Raw genomic sequence first — 24560 nt, forward strand, 5'->3', positions numbered from 1 at the left:
GTGCGGAACATGCGCACAGAGCTCGTCACATCGTCATTGTTACTCACAAGTAGCCTCTTAGCAGGGGACCCGCTAATGAGGGCAGTGCCCGGGGAAAACGCGTTACATTGTGAGTCTAAAGAATAAGATTTTTGATGATATTTCACCTGTTGGAATGTGAACCTCTCCTGTATTGGTTTTTGTTGTGAGTGTCCAAGGAGGTGACAGCCGATGGAGGAAGAGGTACCCTCTAAATCAAATCTGTGTGTTAATGTCACAGGCAAAGGAGGAAATGGGAGAATGTGAAGGGCGATTCAAAATAATCAGGGGCACTGTTATAAACCCTATTCATTGCACTCATCCACATGGAAAATGGGCCTTAGGAATGTACTTTCATTTCCAAATAGAAAAAGGCCTCCTGTTTTCACCCTCATGCAAAATACTGAATCCAATAATTAAATGAAATTAATTTAAGATACTAAAATATTTTATGGGGTTTACACAAAAATATTTTAAAATATCAGTTATACATAAAGCAGTCCCATAAATTAAGTTGTATGCAGATTACATTACATTACATTCATGCAGACAGTCTTACCCAGAGTAATTTCCAGCACTAACACTGTTCAAGCCCTACCACAAGTAAACTTGTGAAACCTGACTAGACAAGGGAAGTTAAGTATAATACCATACATCACAGTCACTAAATCATAAAATCCAAAACACATATATTGTTGAAAATAATTATACAATAGATTCTTGAATGTGTGCATAAAATTAGTTCTGTGAAAGTGGTTACTATTTGTTTATTTTGTAGTGTGTGTAGTGTCTTCTGACATGTAGGCAATTAAAATCATGTTCCTCAAGTTGTGGATTTTATAGTTGTATGTATTACTCTCCATCAGGGCCTGCAACTATGCATACATTTTAGAATCAGACAGAAAGTGAGTGGGCCTTAGATGAGCCATGCTACGGCTCTGCTAAAGTGCCATAATCCTGGATTATGCCATCTGTTTCATCCGTGTTTTATGAATCATTTATGACAGCATAATTTTGAAGCTGACTTGGGAACAGCATACCGAAAGTTGCTGGAGTGATTTAGCAAATTATCTGGAGTTCTCAGCGGATAACCCCCCAAAATATTTCCAATCCAATTAGGAGACATTGAATGACGCCCTGGCATTGTTCACATTTTTCAGCTCTCCCCTCTGCCTTATTGTGATTCCACAAACATCCCTTTTTAAGTGTGCCTAAGAGCTTGCTGTGTCTACATATTTCCCACAAAAATGTCCAGTATAAATAGCTTGGCGTGGATTCAGTAATTCAGGATGAAGGAACCATATTCTGCCTTTTTTGGATGCCGAACACATCTCTCAGTTGAGAGAACCACATCTAGCTCTCACACGACGAAAGAAAGCATGAACTTTTCAAGCAGTGCTCTGCTGGAATAGCCAAAGACCAGCCACAAACATCAGCGCGACACAAACAGAATTCACCAGCTGTGCCTTACAGGTTAATTACACCTGACATCTTAATTTCATTGTACGAAGATCTACATTGCAGAATAAAATGTAAGATGTAGTCCGCAATTCAGAAAAATAAATTGAGATATAATTTTTTTTTAATAAAGTATAAGTTTTAGGTCTGTAGTTCTGAAGGAGTTGACAGTAGCAGTTGGTATACTGTTCACGCATGGCTTGCAAAAACAGATCTTTCATTCATATGATGCTAGGAAGGTGGAATCTGCAGTGTGTGACCTATTGTTTAATCTTTGATGCTCATAAATAGTATGGACATACTTTGTAATGCATTTTATCTGTTAAAAGATTTGAAACAGCCTTTTAAGAGGGCAACAGGTAATGCATTCCAGTTTTGAAGAAAGCCTTCACTAGGATCAAGGCCAAAGTTATTTTAATTTTTCAAAGCCTATCTACAGATAAGAGGTGGCCCTTGTAGCTGTGCTGACAGCCTAGAAGTAGGCCTTCCAGTACAGAGAGGGAATGGCCGATCAGAGAGAGGCCAAAGTCAGCTTATCACCTTGTGGTGGCAGTGTCCCGGTGCCCATGGTCTGTAGTGCTCATATGTCAGAGAGCTCTGTCTCTTGGAGATGGATTCCAAGGTGGAGTCTGTTGCGGCTGGTACAGCTGGTGTTTCAAAAGAAATGCTGATTTGAAGCTGTCAGGTTGTGTGTTTACATCTTGCAAAGCTGTTTTTTGTGTCACCTGACAGACATTTTGAATGTCTATTGACTCACTGATGTAGGCAAACGATCTCTCTGTTAGAAATTCTACTGTGATGTCATGTCACAATACCATATGGCCCTAAGCTGTTTAGTTACCAGAATGGTATTTGACAGGACAGGAACGTTTAAGTTAATAAATATTTGGTGCACTGTCCAGTGTCTGAATCTAATCACAGGGGTTTTTAAGACACAGTGTATTGACGTGTATTTATTATAGGTCTGACAGGAAATGGAGTCTTAGTCTTTGAATGATTCTTGCATCGTTAAGATCATTGCGGCACATCAATCACTCTTGTGAGATGACTGAGCTAACTTTATTGTCCAGCGGCTGGATGCTGAGTAGATGCATTTTCTTTCTGATAAGGTCGTACAGGCCAAGACGCAGTCTAACAGCACTGTGACATATTCTTAGCTTTCAGCTGCCAATTAAATGAAACGTCTTGTTTTTCCATTCACGCACCACATTTTTTTGTTAATGTCGGTGGCCCCCCGAACCTTGGGTGCTCTGTAGGCATCAGGAAAAAATGTCACAGTTGGAAAAATGTGTCGCTCGCAGTTAAGGACAGAGGCTAAATGGAGCCAGGCCCTGAGTCAGGGCATTTGCACACAGCAACTCCGACACAGTTATCTGTCATTTGCTGTCTTGTCACTTTTGTTTTGAGAACAACTGAACTGGATTGAAGTCCATCGTATCCCTCCTCATCGCATTATCTAGGCCGAATGGCCCATCTAGACGCACATCAAACTACATGCTGTTTTGAAAAGTAATTGTCGCTGATTACCCCTGTAGAGCACTCCTGCAAATGAGCTTCTCCGGTGAATGGCGCGGCGGTCGCTTTTGCGAGCTTTGCAGCGCTGGTTTTCTAATGCGCATTTCAGATCATCGCAAATGGAGAGGGGTGCTTAGATCTTCATAAAAAAAAACTTCAGGTTTTTATTGCCTTTTTAAGCCAATTTCTCCAAAGAGGCTGTTTAAAGGAAGGGTGATAGGCGGCGTGCTTCCTGTGACAGATGAGAATTTTTAAACAGCTTTCGAGTTGCAAAACAGCCCTCTGCCACTGTCTAGCCCCCCCCCCCCCCCCCCCCCCCCCCCCCCCCGCAGAATGGTCTGATCCTTTGATAGGAAATGAAGTGTGGTCCCTGGAGGATGTTCATCTCACTAATGAATTCATGTGTCTCACGGGGGGGGCGGACGCAGAGTACCATTAGCGTGTTAGGTTGGAAAGGAGCTATGCTACACACAGTGTGTTAGGGAACTCTGGTCATTTTTAATTGCAGGCCTCTTAGGGTCCAGCCAACACCTAAATTACACACAGAACATAAACCACATGAGCCAGGCAAATAAGAGGCATTCTTAAAGACAGAGGTGGATCAGATGGTGCTTATGTAAGGGAAATTAAAAGAAAAAAACTACGTAGAGGTGTTCTAGCTTTTTGCTCTGAGTTTGATTCGGAGTTGGTGTTTGTATTTAAGACTCTGGGACTTTTGGAACTTACATGTTCCCACAAATGAAGTGGAAGATGTTGTGGATGTCAGGACAGAAACGCCAGATTAGAGATTCACTCAAAACAGTAGAATAAAACATATATTTAAGGCTGTGTTACTTCCTGCAAGAACTTGGGTATTTTTTTCCCAATATGAAATAACACGTTTAGGTTGTGGGGAAGAACAACTTTGACTCAACAAAGAACTTGACCGATGAACTAAAATGCATTGTAAAACATATGATAGGCAGTGAACAGAGGTGGATCAGCTGCTGAGGCTGAAACAAAGAGCTGCTAAATAAATGAAGTGCTGTCTAAAGGCCTTGTGGCTTCATTTTTTGTTTTTCATCCTGAGCTTGTGGAACTGTACTATTTATGTTTGGGTTTTAAGGACTATTTGGTAAAAAAGGGCACACAAAGCAGAAAAACCAATCGCATATTTAAGGAAGTTTTATACTCCTGTGGATTTCCGCACAATATATGCAAAAACAAGATGCGCAATGAAAAAATTAGGACAAAGAACAAACTTGAATAACTTATTTTGGCACTTTTTGTAAGAACACAAGCTGTTTTTTTTTTTTCAAACATGACAGTCAAATCAAGGTTGAGGGCATATACAAGGTTTTCAAGCTGAATGGCAGATGGCTTTAGGCTTGTCGTCAAGAAAAATGTGCCAAATATATTGGACAGGGTGTGGCCATCAGCCAATGATGTGCTGTCAAGATAACCTGAGCCCTGGTCCTGCATGTTTTAGTTGTGGTGCCGTTTCAGGACCCTGGTTGCCTCATCGCCACCAGCACCATTCTTTCATGGGGTACCTGGAACATTGTGTCTTAAGCCTCACCCTTTTCTTCTCACGCCAAGTGCAGTTAACACTGCATAGCGTGAAAGGCGCACCTCTAAACACCCTGTAAATAGAAAAATAAACACGGGGGCCCCATCCAGTTTCTTCCAGGAGGGTAAAACTAAGAAACACCATGTACTCCATCTGTACAGCTTTATAGGTTTATGTTGAACACCTACATCTGTAAGTAAAGGTGTATTCATTTTCAAGCAACAGCAGAAGGGGATTCTTGGCCCAGGAACGGCATCTCTGTAGACAGAGTTATAAGGCCAACAAGATAACATGATATGATTAAAACCCCGGCTTGGCTTTTACGGCCAGTAGCTACCGTATTTCATAGGGTTGTTTGTTTATCTGTCAGGAAATGCCGCGACTGGAGAAGGAGTCTCTGTCCCGGACGTGCAGAGCGAATCAAAGACGGGAAGGAGATGGTCTCCCCTCAGAGGCATCCCACAAATCTCAGCTACGGGGCCCCTGTGATACCCTACGCTCAGACCTGTCAGGATGCACCATGGCGATGGCGGGCTAGGTTAACTCCAGAGCGTGAGCCTGAGGGACAGCATTTATTTCGAGAGAGGTGTGAGTGGCTTGTTTCTTAGGCCTGGTTTTCGCCCCCCTCCTGCTGGTTAATTTTGCCTCTGCTCTATATATGATTGTTGGACTCATCAGCCATGAGGCTTGCCTGGCTATTCAACGGCGGCTGGCAGCAAATTCTTTACAAATGTAGCGTTGCAGTTAGGAATAAATCACCCGGGCCATGTCGCAGAAAAGATTTAGTGCCGTGCCAGTCTCCCGCCTAACCGCGGCCTCCCCAGAACGAGGGATCGAAAGGTTGATGGTGATCTAAAAGTGTTTGAATGAAAACAGCCAGACGCCCATCTCCAAGGGGTGCAGTTTTGGGCCTTTTTAAACACGCCCTTCAGAAGAAGCACCAAGCAAGGAAACCCCAGCACATTCCGGCAGTCCCCTTCGACCACTACAGCTGCTCCTTCACCACCAGTCTGTCCCCATGAAATAGTATATAAGAATCTCTGCCGATAGGCCATTACAGCAACTTCTGAGACTGTGAAAACCGGTGCACTTGCGCACAAGATTTATGAGGAGTTGCGTGTGAGGATTTATTTCCGGGAGAAGGGAGGGAAATTGGATAGTCTGCACAACTCCACGGTCAGGTTTTACATGGAAGCTCTTCACTACTCTCCTTGCTTTCATCTGTTACTGACTGGTGAGCTTTCCTTCACCTGAAAATAGACGTCAAAACAACTGCTACGACTGTCTGCCGGTGTTTTTTTTTTTTTTGTTTGTTTTTTTTTTTTTTTTTAGGAAAAGCCCCATCCTAACTCCCTACCCCACTATAGCTGTATGCTCGCTCCTATAACCTGTAAGGTCAAGCGCTTTCATTAACTTGGTGAGTTATAGTGAGCTACAGTCAGGATTTGGAGTCTAGTGACAACTGTGTGTCAAATTGATGGCGGCAAAGTGCCACCACATTAATTCACCGTGATGGTGACAACTACTGTACTGTAACCGAGGCACGACTGAGCTCTTCCAATGGGCTGTTGGCGCCAGCGCAAATATGACCTGCATCCTTGCTACAGTAAATATAGTTTAAGCCTCTCTGGCTCACAGTATTGCTATTTATCATAGTTATTTTTATTAGGACTAATTTTCTCTCTTGAGCCTTCTGCTCAGCTACATATATATAAATACATACACACACAAGAGGCATTGGCAAATAAATAGAAACACACACACAAGTGCACATACATGTGTGTGTCTGTAAGCCTGCTTGCCCTGTGCAGAAATGGTGAGTGTATTCGAGTAAAATGTCTCTGGAGGGATTGTCAGGCTGAGAACTACAGCTCCCTCTTGGCTTGGGAATTTCAAACCACTGATTCCAGATCTGCATCTGTGCTTCTTTGATTTCAAAATTCCTTTTTATTGTCGAGGCTGTTAAACATGGTGATCTGCATTAGTGTGTTTAAAGTATGAAAAACGTTGTCCCACACAAAGTGAAAGGTGTTAGGTAGACATGCATACAGAAATGTGGGTGTGTAGGCATTATGTTCTGCTAGCATGTGTAATGAAAACCAAGGGCAGAAACTTAGTTATGGTGTACATCAGTGTGTTTTCTCTTTGATTTAAGCCTCACAGATAAAACCCTCGCAGAGTCAATGAGAGGTTCGATAATGTGGTTTTCATTGTGTTCCACCCCTTTGTGTTCAATCCCTCTCCCCTGGTTTGTTATGTCTTCTTGCGGCCGGTCTAATCTGCCGCTTGTCGGATGAGGTGGTTAGTGTGGGCCTACTCATCCTTTGCGCTCAGTACATGCGGATTTCTATTCTGTCCTCACGTTTGGTGGTCAGAGGACACCTTTTACCACAAGGCTTCAGGCTGGAATCGTCAGCAGTGAAGCCGTGGAGGTTGTGCTGTTAGGCTGTGAGCTAGGAGGCTCGCCTCAGATGCCCCAGGAGAACTGCAGCTGTATAAATGGATAATATTTATAATGTACACTGTATAAGCTGCCCTGCGCCAGCATCCCTGCCAAGCGAAGAGGCGATTAACGTCGGGGCCACATCTGTAATTCCTGCTTCTTCCAGCCCCCTCTCGCGTCGCCACGGCAACGGAAGGCTAAGTGGCTGGCCCCTAGGGCAGCAAAGCATTCTGGGTGAAGTTTGCGGGTGGCTCAGGGGGGGAGCCTGGCCGGTGTCAGAGCGCGGTCAGGTCAGGTCCTCTTCATCGTTTTACTATGCCGCATGATGCTCTCCTCCGGGGGTGACTGCAGCCTGTGACCCCTCTTACATGGCTGGATGTTGCCGTAGTAATTAAGGCAAAGTGCAGCACCGATTCGATAGCAGCAGCCCTAAGGGCACTCGAACCCGTGACCCTCGGATTCCTGGCGCTCCAGCGCTCTAAGTACTAAGCCGCATGCCAACCCAATGTTTAACCCACTCCCCCTCTCCCCCCCCCAACAAATCTTCTGTCTGCTCACAGTCCCCAGCATCCCTGCTTCCACCCCCCCAGTCCTCAGACAGGTTCCACCCCCCCAGTCCTCAGACAGGTTGTGCTGAGTTCATTGGCTCCTTAACGCTACAGCGGGGGGTTCAGACAGTGAAGCTGTCTCTCTGATAGTGTCCTCTTCACTCTGTCCTTAATGGAGCCCCCCAGGCGGGGAGGTAGCACTTTGAAATAACCTCTCTCCTGCGTTTTGCATCTTCCCCACCGTAATTATCGTGTGTTAAGAGCGGGTTTCTGTCCGGTGGCTCCTCTGAGACACGGCACGACGGGCGCCTGCGCGCGCACGGCGATGAATCAGTCTCAAGGAGACCCAAGGACAAAGAAAACCGCCTCAGTCATGGACGGAATCTTCCGGCCTTGGTGGGATTCTCGTTCCGTCAGCAGAGCACATTCTAATCGTGTCACGTCAGCGAGTGCACTTTTAACATGTGTATTAACGTGTGACACATGGTGGGGGGGACGGGGGGACGGTGTAGTTCTCTTCAGCCACGCTGGAATTTATAAGGATATCTGATATATAAGGAAAGAAATAATCAATGCTGAATGTGTGAACAGCATCTTTTACAGATGTGGAATGCAGTGTTGCCTTTGCAATGCACACAGTGTTGCTAACTTACCTACTAACCTACTGTTTCTTAGTGGCTTAGCAGTGAATGAGGAGGTTGATTCACATCAAAAAGTGTTAACACTGATGTTCTACTTCTGTTGGTCTGTAATAACACAGTTCGGATTTAATACAACCTCAATTTCAAACAGACTTTCTGTGATTCCGTAATCCTATGGCCCAGTGGCGGGCGCTTACATTTCTGCTGCACTCCACACGAGTCAGCAGGGCAGGTGTTCCGGAAGCGTCACCCAAAGAAGAGCCCCGTGCTCGCTTTGTTTCTTCGTTTATCTGTGCCGCCCGCGCCGCATGTGCGTGCCCGGACGAGACACGCCCCTCGCAGTCCCCCGCACGCCAGACACGTGTCACCTAGCGTGCAGCAACGAGTGATGTCAGCGCGTTTGCATGCATCATTCACCCAATAGCATGAGGTCTGAGCGGGGCGATCTGTCCCCGTGGCAGTTAGGTAACACCAGTGAACTCCGAGAGGAATTCGGCTCCGCAAATAGGCCGCTTTGTTTTGGTGGAGGTGCAAGGTAAACATTTGAAATTATATAACAACACTGCCATTACTAATAAACAGTTCTTCAGTGAGCAAACATTCACATGCGTCCATCTCCCAGTGCATTATGGTATGCAGGAGGGAAGGCACCATTACAGTAAAACATGGCGAGGCAAAGAAAACGAGTTGTGGGAGAGGGAATTACAATATCAAACAGGGTAAAAGCAACATCAGAAAGTATGTTAGTCGGGTAACGTGCACTGTACTGGCAGAAAGGTGTGTATAAGGAAGCAGCACAAAGGGAGTTAATTTGAAACGAGTGGTGGCATCTCTGACTGTGAACAGAGGCCTAGTCTAGAAGGTTGAGGCGGAGCAGTTGATGATATAGCTAGCCCCTTCCCTCAAGTGCAGGTAGGTTTTCATTCTGGCAAACTGGTCAGTTACCTGTGGTTCATTCCTCACTGAATAAATGTCATGGCTGGTGAAGCTGAAAGGGATGCAGGACTCTCTGAAACCCTAGGGGTGCTTTAGTGTTCCGCTACGTGTCTCTGCACCAAAATTCAGAGCCCTCATGTCACAACCCACCCATATTCTGAGCTCCAGGTCCTCGCTGTCTGTCTGTGTCTGTCTTTCTCTGTCTTCATTTGTCTGTCTATGAATTTGTCTGTGTGTCTGGTTGACTGTGTCTGTCTGTCTGTATGTATGTACTTGAGATGGCAGCGTAGTGCTATACATAAAGAGACTGATCTAGCCTAAATCAGAATATTCCTCCTAAGGTAGTCATAGTAGTAAAGTAGTCCCTATTCAATTCACACTGATCACTCTTTGCCATGTGCTTGAGTTTTGTATTGTATTTGTGTATATAGACATGCATTCCCATTTTTACAGTGGAATATTGCTTTGTTTTACTATCTTCATTAAAGGACTGAATTAGAACCTTGATATCTTATTGAAATTTCAGTAAAAAAACAATGTGTCAGCAAAAACACAGGGGCTTGAATTCAGGCCTTAGAAATCTATAGCTACAATACAATTGTTTATATACTTTGTAATTTGCCATCTGTGGACATTTATGTATTACACAACACTTTAAGCTGGCAACAGTATCTATGACAATATTAATAAATGAACTCTTGCTTTCTTTTTTCCAGGATAGCACACGAAGAGAGAATTGCAATAAGGAGAGATCTTCAACATGAATACAGGTACGTCCTGACCCGTGTGTGGTCCCTCATTGTTTGAACAGTAGACTTTGTAGCAGCAGGGCCAAAGCGCTCAGTCAACGGTGAATGTGGTCAAAGTGAACCTTCCCTCCCTGCGGGAGCTTCCCTTGTGCTTTGAGATTCTTCATACTGTGTGCATCGTGTGAGCCGATGAGGGTGGATCGAAGAGTTCCTGTCCTCACCCAGATAGCTCTCTCTCTAATAGTGACATTATTCACATGAACTGTCATGTCTCACATGTGCCAGCACCTCGCTGTAGGCTGAGAGAGCTTAATTTATACGCTGCGTAACCACAGAAAGGGCTGACAATGCACCGCCCAGCCTGGAACACGGGGAGGGGTGAAAAACGAGTGGCGATCAAACACCTGCAGAAAAACCGTTCCCCCTCACCTCTCATTCCCATGAGCTAGGGCCACCTGACTCCGGGGTGTCTTACGTTACATTATTGTCATTTAGCAGACGCTCTTATCTAGAGCTTCTTACATAGGTTACAATTTTATGTTATCCACTCATACCGCTGGACATTCACTGAGGCCCTTTTGGGATAAGTTCCTTGCCCAAGGGTACAGCAGCAGTGCCCCAGTGGAGAATAAAACCGGCAACCTTTTGGTTATGAGCCCTGCTCCTTACCGCTATGTCACACTGCTGCCGCACTGCTGCCTTCTCTGAGATGTTAGACGGAAAGGGAGGAGCTTTCAGTAGCGTTGATGAAATGAGTGGGGCAAGAAGAGTGGAACAAGATGACAAGATGACTTCTGTGTGGGGATGCTCAATCAACAGCTTTGTTGGATTAAATGGGGTTAATAGCAATGAGCAGGAGGACCATGTTAAAAAAACTGTGTGGGGCAGTAATGTTTCCAGAAGGCCATTTGGGTGGGGCCGCCACTGTTTTGATCCACTTCTGTATAACATCTTCATATAGTGGCTAAAGCTCATGAGCAAGAAAAGTAGGAGGCAGAGGACTTCTCTTCTAACAGACGATTGCATTGAATCTGTTTTTGATTGTTTAGCATGATCAACATGCCAGTTTAAATGAGGCCTGCCCCTAAATGGTGGATTCTTCTTACTTTGTTGTATTTTATGTGGCTGTGCTAATCACTGTAAATAATTTTAGTTATGGAAAAAACAGTTTGTTTTTAAACAAAGAGTCTCCAGTCTCTTTTCTGTGATCTCAATTTAATGAAAACTGTGCCTCATTAATCAGAGTAATTAAACCTATTAATCGCTAAGTGAACGAAGACACTGTATAATAATGTTACAATATTACACAAGTAACGAAAGAAAAATCAGCTGCCGATCTGTGATTCTTACATAAACTGGCGAGCTTGTCAGTCGTGAAAGCCAATCGGAAACAGGTTGAGGGCAGTGTAGAGGTGAGCTCTCTGCCTCCACAGCTCCTCTCGTAGGCCACCACTGTCTCACGCAGCCTCCACAATGGTCTCCTCCCGGAGCCGTTTGTTTTTTTTATTGTTACTTGTCCTCTGCCTTCTGGGAGAGTGCAGCTGAGCTCCGGCTCTGTTGGGCTGACAGCTCCAGACAATGCGAAGAGCTGAGCATCTGACTACAGGCTGCAGAGGACTCTGAGGCGCTGGTCAGGAAGCCTGCCGTATGAGTCACCGGTAAACGCATCAGACAGCATTGCGCAGAACGTGAGGACGAGGAAGGCTTTCTCAGTTGTAGGGATTCGATCAGGCAGAGGCATGGACAGCTCAGGGCAGGAGCGTACATTGCAGTGCTGCATTGTGCATTTTCTTATCCAGCACAGCATACGTCTTTCCCATTTTCACTTACAGAGCTGGATATGTACTGGAGCGGTTCAGATTAAGTACTGCACCTTCTAAGGGTACAGTAGCAGGGCCCTACCCGGGAATCAGTTCTGCAACCTTCTGGTTACAGGTGCTTAACAGCTACAGCAGCAGACCAAGGGTCGGTCTGCAAATTATTTTGAAAACCTGAGTGTTGTGGGAGTTACCCTACAATACCTCATCGAAATGAGTTTTGAATTAGGTTTTTCTTTTCAGCAAGACTAATATTTTTTGCCCGTGTGCTGTGGACAAGCTGTGCTGATTAACGCTGAATGAATGAACTGCTGCCTTCATGTTGTATTGCTTCTGATTGATGCCTCATCCCTTATGGAAAAACACTATATGTTTTACAGGAATATATACATAACATAAAATACGCTGTATACAATACATAATATAAGACGTTCTTAATATTTGACAAAATATATTCCATGAATGGAAAAATACATAGTTGTTGGTGTTTATATATATTTTCTATTATTATGCATATATTAGTGACCTCTGTATTGTAGAATTAAATATATTGTGAAATACCGATTGTGAAATAGAGATCTTCAGATGAAAATTGTTTATATATATTACAATATATGGTGTATATTTTTTCTGTAAAAATAAATACTTTGTATTCTGGAGTTCATATTAGAACCATAAGCTCACATATAGTGCTTTCTCGTAAGGGTTGCTGAGAGCATTTGAATTGCCACCGTATACAAGTTTACTTTACATATCAGCTCCTCTTAAACCTTCCCAGAATGCACCACATCATTGAGATTAAATGTAACCTGCTGTTTGACTGCTCGTGTGGCATATTAAAGGGCTAATATCCTCTCCAATATGCCTCTGCCCTGACTGACTGCTTGCATGTGGAATGGTTTGCTGTTTGCTATTCCATTGGGGTCAGGAAGGCATGGGTGCCATTTCCCCTTTGTTTGATGCTGTGTGAGTCTTGTTTTGCAGTTAAGGCCTAATAATGCATGTGCTTTCCCTCCCGTGTGTCGGGGGGTTGGTGCGTGTCTGTGCATCCCGCCAGATAGCGGAGGACATGCACGCAAAAGCTCCGCCCTGTCCCTCACTCTCACACCCATGAAGAGGGTCCAGAGCTCTCCCAACCTGTACGCGAACACAGGTACTAACCCCCAGCCCCGCCCGCCGAGCACCCCTCAGCACCGCCCGCTTCGGGGCGCAGCGGTAAAAGGTCGACGTGAAATGCTGCTGAAGTTAAAAGATGCTCTTGGAATGCTGATCATTGTGGTTCAGATTCCTCTTTGGTGTTCATAATTATGCCTCAAATCATTTTAACTGGTTAAAAGGTTTTATTCAGTCTAACTGCAGTGCTCATCATCTTTCACTCTGAACAACTGGTCAATTTTTTCACATAACCCCCCATCCCGCCCTCCTCACCAGCACCTCTTCTGCATAGTCATAACATTGCAATAAATGGCAATTGTAGGGATTCATGCTTTTAAAGAAATAAACAACCTTTATCTGTGTGAAATTCTTAGAATTCAGAAAATTCTTGGACACTGTTCCTAGACCACATTCTTTTTCCATATTTCACCTCTGAGATGAGGCATCTCCTTCTGAGTCTTATAGCTGTTTTCCAGTCTCCTTTTGGTTTCTCTTCAGGGAGCGATTTTCTCCATTTCTGAAAATAAATTTTTACAAGTTCAGTGGCTTTCTTGGACCCACCACCCACACGCATCTGTTACCGGACCCTTCTCATGTCGCTGAGGTCAGGGGTGTGTGGCCGCAGCTGAGAGTCATAGTGGGGTTGTAGGGAGCGTGCTAACCTTAGAGGGCTAGACAAAGTGCTCCGCATCTAAGTGCAAGAGCTGGACCGTGTTGTTGTGTGAAACCATGGCAACCATGACTCATTTCTTTCCAGAATCCTGCCTTCTCTGTGGGTGACCATATCCCCACCTCCTCCCCCACATAGTGTGAGAGGCTTCATGGGCCGTGTCCTCATACAGACACGGCCCTCTGATGCAATTAATGAACAATCATTGCCTGATAACTGCATGTGCTTGCGACTACTGTGAGGTTGTGCACTTAAACATGAGTGTGCATGTAACAGGAGCAAGAAAAGTTAGCAATTAAAACTGAATCGGTTACGCAATAAAACGGAGCGTCCAACTGTCCAGTGTTTTGTTATTGGTCCAGGCTAAAAAAAAACTTTATGGATATGGCTGAAGTTCAGATTGGGGCATTTGTTAATATCTAGAGTGACAGCTTAATGAATACAACAAATACCAGACAGCGAACCTTATGAATAGGACTGAGACTGAGCAGAGAGATTCATGAATTTTGACAAAAACCAGATAGAAAGTTTTGTAAATATGAGAAAGGCTAGGGACTGTATAAATATGACAAAATCCAGGCAGAGATAATTATTAATATGTCAAAGGCTAAGCAGAGAGCTTCATGATATTACTGGTAGACAGCTTTGATGAGACATTATATCATGGTCTCCAATGCCCACCCTCCTTCTGTAGTTCATTTATTTTTATGGCTGGAAGCCTCCTGGGGCACATAAAAAGATAAATAAAAATGCATTGCAGTCATCTTCAGAAAGCAGGATATTGGTTATTAACACTATAAACTGTTAAGCCTGGTCTGGGAACAACTCTCTCCCCAGAGAGAGTGAAAAGCTATTAAGCCGACTGATATTATGAAACTCTCTCCCTCGCATGAAATTTTAAACGTGAACAGCCATGTGCTTTTTCATCAGAGTGAACATATCTCTTTATGTATTTATGATATCTATTGAAGCAATAAGTAAAATGGGTAGACATAATGCCTGAAATCTGAAATTTGTAATGTCTGCCTCTCCATGAGAGGCAGGAGAGGATTAAATGAAGATGGCTTTCTGAATGTTACACACAGATTACTTAGAAACCTGTGAAATGGGGCTCATTGGCTGAAAGAGGAGGGAAACGCTCTTCCTCCCCTCCTCCTCTCCTCAACCCTCCATTTCTCTCTGTCTCTCCTCTACCTTTCCTCTACCTCTCCATCTTTCCTGCCTGTCTGTGACCTCCCACTGCCTCTCCCTCATGATTTATTTCACAGGGGATAGTACATCCCCCCCCCACCACTCACCCGCTCTATCCAACATGTCTGACGCATATTCATCACTGTCTGCGCTGTTGGTATCATCATCACCCTCATCCTCATCATCATCCTCATCATCACCATCGATATTATGGTCGCCATTACCATCAAACCCATCACTGTCCTCATTGTCAACATCCTTCCCAACATCATCTACAGCATCATCATTCAGCACCCTTCTCACCATAATCCCTATTGTCACCACCACCATCATCAACAGTGTCATCATTATTATCATCAATGGAGCACATGGTGTCTGCGTATCAGAATATTCATACATTTGGTTTATTTTAGCCCTTCTACAGCACCAAAGATCTTTGAATATATTGAAAGATGGACTGGAAGAGATCGGTTATTCAGAATGATATGAGAAATGGTCCAAGTTTTCCATCTGATGTTGTTATATGCATTTGGGAAAATGTTCCCTTATTGTCAGGGGTAGACAGGGAGAAACCAGCTGCTCAGGCTGGAGTACTGACACTTATACCATATACAGTACCATACCAGTAATCAGTCCTTACCAGTCATTCATCTGATGTTTCCTTTTGTTTCGTTTTTTCCCAGGGAACGAAACTCACTCATCAGATTCGGGTAAGCTCATTTAAGTACGTAATTACTGGTCATAAATCACACTTGCAGGGCAGGCTGTGAGTCCTGGCATATTTTCAGTTTTACACACTTACTGTTTCCTTTAGGATCTCTGATTTAGAGATTGTGTGTGTAGCATTGTTAAAACCTCCATTAAAAAGGATTTAGAGTCTATAAATATTCTATGTTTCTACTCTTGCTGCCAAACATTAAGCATTAAAGCATATGAAATCCAAAATACAATGTATGTCAAAATTCATTCTGTATATTATATGCATAATGTGTATTGGAAAATATATTAGATGTTGCTAATTTCTCTTGTAAACCTTGCTTCATGTATTGTTGAATATGCTGTAACATGCAAAGTGTTACATGTTAAAACATATGAAATAATCAATTTGAAACTCGTAGCAATAATAAATATGAGTTGTAGTTCATTTTAGATACTAAAATGTATATGGTGATAACACTTGCAATTTAATGCATATGATGATGGTGATGGTGGCAGTAATTTGTGTATTGAGTGTAAGTGATTCCATTGATGTGTATGTTAAGTTTTCTTGTTTCGTAATGGTGTGAATTAAAGTGTAAAGGTGGGGAGAGGGGGGATGGCGGGATGCGGTTTGGGAAGCGGCCACTTGAGGGCACTGTGTTGTGCAGATGGCTGGCGGTCCCGCAGCGTGACGGACGGGCTGAGGAACGGCGAGGCCAGCGGCTCCTCGCTGGCGGCCAAAGGCTTCCGCAGCGTCAGGCCCAACCTGCAGGACAAGAAGTCCCCAACGCCGGTAAGCGGAAAGGGCTGAAACTCCCCCCTCACTGCTGACCCATTACACACTGTAACGCCCTATGGATTCCCCTGCCAACATGTGAATGCCATGTTGGTCAGTGTGTCAATATACCAAATATTATTGCAATATCAATATACATACAGTCCAGATGGAATCTGCGTTTCGATTAATATGTGAAAAGCTTTGAATTATTTTACAAATTATAGTATTTCCATTTCCACCATTACTCTTATGTTTGTGGTGATCATTTTGGTGTTTTCTTCTGTATTCAGCACAGGTTCACCTACAGAATACTGTGTATTAGAAAACATATATTCAAAAAATGTAAGATTTTATATTTATAAGATGTAGCATAGGTTTGTGAGGCTGTGTCTTAATGTTTTTGCGCTTTCGCTGTTGGCTATAGATTTGCTAAAGCTGTCTAAAAAGCTGTTGGGTGGTTTGCAATGGTCTGCTGTACTTCAGTCTCTGAGAGGTTGTTCACATTTCCACAGGCTCTTAGCCGTACCACACATGCAGATACTGTTGAGACATTGTTCCAGTGGAGTCAAAAATTGCCTGATTAACAACAGTTGGCCAACTGCTTTGTGTGCCGGGTAAAGGCCCTCACCCAAACAGACTACTGTAAATAGTCGGTTCCATATGCATAAATGTCTGAAATGAATCACTCTAATGATAATCTGGTATGACTGGAAGACTAATCAAAAGATTCCTAGGCTCTGTGGAGGAACGTGTGTTATATGTGAATGTGTGTGTGTGTGTTTTGTGCGTTTGATCGGAGGGATAATCTTGGCCTAAATGAACTGTTGAAAAGTTTGTGTCCAGTCCACATTTCTTTGAAATTATGACTTATAAGGAGACATCACCATCTTTGGGAAACATTTTAGTCCTGGAAAGGAAAAAATAAATCCACCTTCAAAATGTTTGGATTTTATGGTTCCCTCATGAGTATAAGCAAACAACTTTTGATTTGAGTGCTTAGAGAAGCTGTTTGTTTTTGTTTCCTTTTTTCAAACATTAAGATTTAAAATTTTTTCCAAAGTCCTTTCAGAAAGCCAATGCAACCTCTAATACGCTGTGTCGCCTGTCTTCTCTTTTCTGTTGGCTGTGTGGATCTCTTTAAATCAATAAGGTCCCACTTCCACCCCCCAGGAGAGAGAGCTATCACATGTCCCCCACAGGCATGAACCCACCCCCGTACAGTCATCTCCAGGCCCTGGGTGACCCCGTTGGGCCCTTGCTTAAGGGAACTGATGCAGGTTCAGTCATACAGAGCGAGAGGGTAGTTCAGCGGGCATCCTACTCCAGCACCACCACCTCCTCTTACTCCTACACCTCCCGCACCTCCATCCCACCAGAGCCTGCTGATGACAGCACCTCCTCCCTGCCCAATGGGAGCCCAACTCAGGAGTCCAACACGCCTCCCCTCAAACAGACCCCATCTGAGGGAGTTGACCCCCCCAATGCACCCCCTCCCACGACTTGTGACGATGAACCGGGCCCCACTACCACCCCTGCCCCCCAAGAGCACGCCCCACCATCTCCCCCACCCCCAGGGAAACACACAGCGTCTCTCTCCATCCAGATCGCCCCCTGCAGCCCAGAACCCGGGCCTGCGACCTCCGTCCCCACAGCGGAGCCCGGGCCTGAGCTCCAGCGGGCCGAACCCGGGGCCGACACCCCGGCCCCAACAGTACAACCCGAGCAGAAGGAGCCCCAGTCAGAACCCGCCATCTCCTCACCAGAACCACAGCAGGCCGAACCCCTCCCAGAACCTGCTGCTGTCCCATCCTCAGATTCCAAACGGGCGGAGCCTGGGGACACGGAGAAGGCCCCTCCCCTGCCTCCGCCCCCTGCCATGGGTGGAAACCTGGTATATTTTCCTGTGCTGGGAGCTGTTTCAACCTCACAGTTATGGTGTCTCCATGTCACAGCTGTTTGCTATATGCCTCACTTCACCACTGTATCAGTGACTAATAACGACAGCTAAAGCTAACGCTAAGGCTAGTGAGCATCACATTGTTAAATTCAAACATCAGACACGTCACCATCGCAGGTCATAATGAGACACTGAGATTACGGTATTTCTTCTTTATGTGGTTTGATTTGCAGAATGTGAAGAAAGCTGTCTGGCAACGGTACAAAATCATTAATTTCTCACGGTTCGGGTTCATTTTTGGGACAGCGTTATAATGAAATAACAGAGAGGAAGAGTTGGGTCATGAACCTTCTTAAGCTGTTATAAAACACCAGTGGTTTTAATGAAAGCCATTTTAGGCAAACGCAAGGAGTCGTGTCCTCATTTGTACAAGCTTTTGTGAATGCTAGCATGAATTCACACGGTAGTATGAGAAATGCATTCTGTGTGCGAAGAAAAGAAATGGTGATGGTGATGTGAAAATGGTGGAATTATGCAGCCCAAGACCGTTGTCACCTGGAGTTGCCACAGAGTTTCCCCACATCGCGAAGTTCCCCTGTGCCACAGAGTTGCCCTTTGCCATGGGTGCCTCCCTTGCCCATCTCTGGAGAGAAAGATTTGCTTCGGTAGAATGCTCTGTCCCTGCCAGTACGCTCTGGTGCACGGTCTAGCTGGGTACTGATCAGTTATTTCCATTTCACCAAACCCAACTGAGACATTCCGTGCTGCTATGGAGATTCTACATGCACACTGGAATTATGGGATTTGGCCTTCAGTCAAAAAATGCTGGCTGTCTGAAGTTGTTGTCTACACCTGCAAGTGTTACTTAGAGGGTGCATGAAAAATAAACCCAGGGAAAGTGTTTGGTTGGACCTCCTCAACATTTGTAAATAAGCCCTGCAGGCCCCACTGAATTAGTATACAGAAAATGTTGCAGCAGTTTCCATGGGGATTCGGAATCAGAATAAAGCCACTCTGTAACTTCCATTTGCTTTGCCAGTCTTCCGTTCTCAGCATAATCCATAGCAGACCAATTGTTTGGTTTCTGGATTTAGCTTTGGTGTTACTTTGTGTGTCTGTGGCTTTGCACAGCTTTGGCAAACTAGATCCTTAAACTGAACATATTTTTGTGCTCCAAGAAACAACTTTGGGTCCAAACCACGCAACTCCACCTAGGCCCAAAAACCAGGCTCACTGTTTTGGCCTACTGGGCCATATTTTGATGAGATTTTTTCCGTTGGATGCAAAATTTTTCCCTCAGCTGAAAGCAAGGAACAGGCATCTCTTACTTGTAGATTTCACAATGTGTGTTTGCTGAATCGGTGAGCAGTCAATGTCTGGTTGTTCAATGTGTGTCTGTGAAAGATGACCTGAGTGTGTCATGTCTGCCGTTGTGAATACTGTACTTCCCCTGTGTGGGTACACTCATCTGGGTGTATCTCGCTGCATTCACTGTTTGATCCTCTCTCTCCTCAGCAGTTTACCAGCTGGGGCTGCATCACTTCTTGCTTCCTGTGTGTTTCACTCCTAATGTTTCTCTCCACCCCCCCACCCCAGTTTGAGGCCCCGCCCACGCACAGACAGGCGTCCCCCGGGCCCACCCCTCCACCGGCCTCGCGGTCACCCACTAACCGCGCCTGTCTCTCACCCGAGAGCCACGCCAGCTTAGAGTCCCTGGACTTCCTGTCCGCCCGCTTCCCCAAGGCCCTCTCCCCGGCCCCGTATGCGGCAGCATCTGAGCGCGGCTCGCCGGGCCCCGAGGGGCGTCCGCGGCGGAGCGAGGCCGGCTCGCCCGTCACCGTCTCCGCCCTCAGCCACTACTCCTCCTCCACCGCCGTGCTGGAGGAGCTGCAGATCTGCGCCCTCGACTCCCCCGGCGCCTCCGCCACGCCCTCCCCGACCCTCAGCCAGATGTCCACCGCCCCTGACGACACAGTGCTAACTGCCGGCACGGCCGCTAACGTAACTATCCCCTCCCTCCCCCGCAGGAAGCGCGCTCACGCCCGCCGTCCCCCTGTCTGCACCACCCTGTCACTTACACCCCCCCCCGTAACTTCTGTCACGTGTGTTTTCACGTTGTCAGTGGCACTAACGGCCCGCCCTCGGACTCACAGATCTAACTCGATGTGTTTGTTCACAGAGTTAAACACAGGTGCCTCACTAACCTCCCTTTGTCCCACAGAGTCTTTGGTCTGTTTCCTCTAATCTAGATGATTTAGAATTTAGAATTCTGTGTGTCATGTTCTAGAGCTCCTGTCACAGACTCTGTTTTGTGCTTTGGATCATGCCTTATAGGTCTTGATGGCAATAGCAGTTTCGACTGCAGTTTCTCATTGAGAAATGCTTTGAATCTGGGGTGTCTGTTAAAAGAAAAAAAAAACTGTTAGCATGAGAGAGCGACAAGAATACATGCACAGATTAGTGCATTTCATGCTGAATTTAGACTTTACCACACCTTCTGATGAAGTTCTTTCCCTCGTGGAACGGTGGGAGAGGGACAGACAGGCAGAAGACAGAATGTAGAAATGTAATCTTGCCCAAAGTAATGTCATCCATGGATGTGACATGCCTAACCCTAACCTCAGCCACAACCCTCACTTTAACTACACTTGTAGAGGCTAGTGGAAGGGACTTCACATCCATGGATAGGATCCCAGAGGGTACATTTTTGGGCAGATCTAACTTTACTGCCAACACTCTGAATGAGTACACTAACTGCAAGGCATGAAACCCTTAGCATAATTTATTACTGAGCCTGTCTGGTCTGTTCAGCTGTGTAAATATTAACCCTCAAGCCAAAGGAATGTCCAGGTGATAATCAGACCGTACAAACTCCCATGGAGAAGTTTAGTTGCCCACCTCTATTTGTCTAGTGTGGATGTTCTAACTTGTGGATGCACAGGTGGAAAAAAAATCTGTAGCCCATTCGACATTACACCTTACTCCAGCTTTGTGTCATTATGAGAGAACTGCATGAACGGTTTATGTCTCATCAATATGACAGGAGACTGTACAACACTTCAGTTTGTAAATCAACAGTAAGCCTCCCTCAGGACAGAGTATTTGTCCAGCCTGATTATGTTCTCATAGGGAGACAATGCTAACAGGCGGTAAAAAATTATATTGAATAAGAATCAGGCACACTTCTTCAGAGGGGATCCTAAAGCTTCAGAACTCTGTCCCCTATAGAGTTCACCAGAAGCAGCACACTCCATTTTAGGAAATCGTTTGGGAACAGACTAGAACAAAGAAAACAGTTTTTGCCCATTTCACTGTTTTAAAAACATTTTTGAATGTGTAGCCCAGACCAGCACATATCGAGATTGAGGCTGCAAATTATTCTAGACACATGCATTCAGGGAGGGTTTATTTTAAGATGTCTTTTATAGTGTAAGTTTGTGCAAGTTTTTTCTTCTAACCATGGATTTTGATCGTATGTGTGCAATTGTTGTGACTGTACTGTGTAATCCCTCTAACCTTCATCTGGGAGCAGCCCTGTCAGAACAGCTCATGTTGTCTGTGCACAGCTAACATGTTTTTTTATTGTCTGTCAGTATCCAGCCAATCTTGTGTTCCGTCCTGTCTCTCGTCCGTCACTAATGGCATACACCACTTGACAACAGCACTAATCCCCTTGTTTTTTTTTTAACCGCCAGCGCTCCCAAAATCCCCCCCAGAGGGGTGTCAAACGTGTTCGTGTCGTTCCCCTCAGGGCCAGATGACGGTGAATGGGAGCGCCAGTCACTTCCACAGGCCCTTCTCCCCCCCGGGTCACGCCCCCCCGCTGCCCCCCTCCGTCAGCCCGAGCCTTGTCCTCATGCAGCAGAGCCGGAGCTCAGGTGAGTTACCATGCCAACAGCGCACCAATCAACTGCCCCGGACCACAGAATCCTGGCAGTGTAAAACGACACAGCGTACCTCAGGTATTTCTCTGCAGAAAATGTCACATTATGATTATCTCCCTTTTGCTTTAACTGGCACTCTTTCTATTCTGATTATCAGAACGAGCTTAAAATTGTGTATATAGAGTAAAATAGGGAGTGGAGTCTAGCTGGACATACAGTGTCAAACCCACACCACTGGTATGTGGTCAAGATGCTGATTTGTCAGTGTGTATGTATGTACAACCAACAGAGCAGATGTGGAATCAGGGGTGAGTCCCGGGTGGCCTTGGATGAATTTAACCTGATAAATAAATAAACACATAAAGGACGCCCTAATCGTCTGTTTCCAAACGCGCAGCACGCTGTTGTTGATTGATCCCAGCATTTCCGGGCAGGTGCGTCAGCTGAATTCTGTGCAGTGGTGCCATACCTTTCCCCCTCGCCCACACATCGATCCCCTCCTGCAGCCTGACGGCGCATTAAAAAAAAAAAACAGACCTCTAATGTACTTTGTCTCGTTACCGATGTGGATATTGACGTTTAGATGCGCGGGGAGATTTTCCGCGTTTGATTTATATCTCCTATCGCGGACGTACCCGTCCGAGAGCGAATATGCGTGCAGACGTGAGAGCGGCAGCGTGGGGAATGGGAGAATGCGTAGGGATGCACCGCTCCCAGCTGCGCAGTTGGGTGGCAACTGCGCAGAGCAGTTGTCTCCAGGCAGCTAAACATCACTATCTTGCCCCTGCGGTCGTTAGCCTGCTCACCAGGCTGGGCAAAGGATGCCTATGGCTGTTCTGTGAAAAACACCAATGCTTTTGCCTTCTGCATGAGTGCAGTGGTTGTCATGGTGAGGTGAGCCTAATGTACAATTGGAAATTCCAAAAGAGGAATACACAAAGGGGGAAAAAAAGCAGTAAAAATACCAATACTTGACCTCGCCAGTATCATTTAAAAGCTAAAGTATTCAGAGCCTGACATTCAGTTTGTTATTCTAGGTTCAGCTGAGGGTTTTGCAAAAGCAAAAGTCCCAGACAGTGACTCCAGGTGCCCCTTTGAAGCTGTCTGGTTCCAAACAGGAACACAACTCTAACTGGCGAGGAGCCACAACCTTCTTATTGTTTAGCGAGGGCCTGAGAGCACAGGGGCAAACACAGTGGGGTTGTGCATTCCCAGAGAGCATTCTGACATCCCTGTGACCCCGCTTCTCAAGCATCACAGACGAAGTGGGAATCGAAGTGATGGAGTGTTTTGTTGTTGTTGAGGAGAGCCTGAGGGTGGAGGTGCTGTGGGGGGGGGGGGGGATGGGCATAGCTGACACAGTAGAATAGTGGTGTGCCTGAGTGTGCAGCGCTGTTTGATATTTCGGAGGATATCCGCCTTCCCACACCACCCCCGCCTCCGCTTTTGGGAGCCTGAGTCCAGCAGAATATTTTTGCTGCATCACCCTGCCCTGAGAACACGGGGGCGGGGGGGGGGGGGCAGGGTGGGGCTTGGTGCAGTTCCAGCCCAAGCCCTGACACCCCGTCTGGGTGTGAGAGGTAGTGCTGCTTCCCCTCCCTGACGACGCCCCCCCCCCCCCCCCCTTCCCCCCACAGAATCGTCTGAGTCCGTCACCCGGGAGACCCGCACCACTGGGCACGCGTCCGTGACGAGCACCGTGCCCATCGCCCGCTTTTCAGAGGAGGAGAAGAGGGTGTCCGTCATCAAGGCCCCGCACTACGAGGGCATCGGTCCCGTGGACGAGTCCGGCATCCCCATCGCCATCCGAACGGTGAGGAAAAACCCCGCCTTTCTTCACCCGATCTCCGCTTGGGAAAACTGAAAAACCGTCTCCCGATTGGTTATATATCTTTAAATCGCATACGGGGGCGTCACTGTGTGTTTTGATTAGCAGAGCCATTGATTTTCATGCTTCTGCACATATTCGTTGGTGTGTTTAGCGTAGTTAGCAAGGTCAGAGAGCTGATGAGAGTGAGTTTAATTCTGCGCCCTGTGTTTGCAAAAATTAGCATCTCTTCCCTGTGCGTCCTTATCGGCTCCTTATTAAGCCTGATAGTTTCCCTTCACTCATTTTCAAAGTCTAACCTGAAGATAACAGATGCCAGATGCTTACAGTGTTTTCACTGTATTTAAAGCTAATGTTTATCTGATACTATAAAATTATGGCTTCCGACAAGAGCATTTCACTGTGGACATATTGCATCTTGCGTGTCATAGTTGTTTTGCCAGACATGTTTGTTTTTCACATCTGATGTGGGAATGTGTCAGCAGAATGTTTCCGATCTCATTATTTGCCAGTAATCGCTGACTCATTGAAAGATCTCATTTTGTTTTGGAGATAACACCCAGCTGTTCAAAAATTCATTGGAGAACTGCTTCGCTTCATCTACATGTACGTCTAGCTCTCCTCAGAACATTGCTGGCGTGGGACCAGCATGTCAGAAATATTTTGAACACAGGGTGATTTTGGCTGAAGAGTAGGTTGTTTGGCTGAATGGGCAACAAACACTCAGTAGGCATGCTCAGAAAGCTCTTATTGGTAACTTCAGTGTTCTAGTCATTTCAGATCA

The 24560-nt window shown here is 45.6% G+C and overlaps 1 protein-coding gene across 7 annotated transcripts in view; it reads left to right on the forward strand.

Annotated features, from left to right (window-relative positions):
• LOC118769421 (sorbin and SH3 domain-containing protein 2-like) overlaps positions 1-24560 on the forward strand; it is a 73787-nt gene that overhangs the window by 18480 nt on the left and 30747 nt on the right. For 3 of the 7 annotated variants that reach the window (XM_036516488.1, XM_036516489.1, XM_036516491.1), the window contains exons 3-9: positions 9825-9878; positions 12732-12827; positions 15374-15400; positions 16058-16182; positions 19661-20065; positions 21816-21942; positions 23586-23761. In XM_036516488.1, the coding sequence (XP_036372381.1) occupies positions 9869-9878; positions 12732-12827; positions 15374-15400; positions 16058-16182; positions 19661-20065; positions 21816-21942; positions 23586-23761 (966 nt within the window). In that variant the 5' untranslated portion in view covers positions 9825-9868. The remainder of the gene's footprint in view (positions 1-9824; positions 9879-12731; positions 12828-15373; positions 15401-16057; positions 16183-19660; positions 20066-21815; positions 21943-23585; positions 23762-24560) is intronic. The other 4 variants (XM_036516492.1, XM_036516493.1, XM_036516494.1 and 1 more) reach the window with 2 other exon arrangements.

This window comes from Megalops cyprinoides, chromosome 22, assembly GCF_013368585.1.
Source record: "Megalops cyprinoides isolate fMegCyp1 chromosome 22, fMegCyp1.pri, whole genome shotgun sequence".
Classification (NCBI taxonomy): domain Eukaryota; kingdom Metazoa; phylum Chordata; class Actinopteri; order Elopiformes; family Megalopidae; genus Megalops; species Megalops cyprinoides.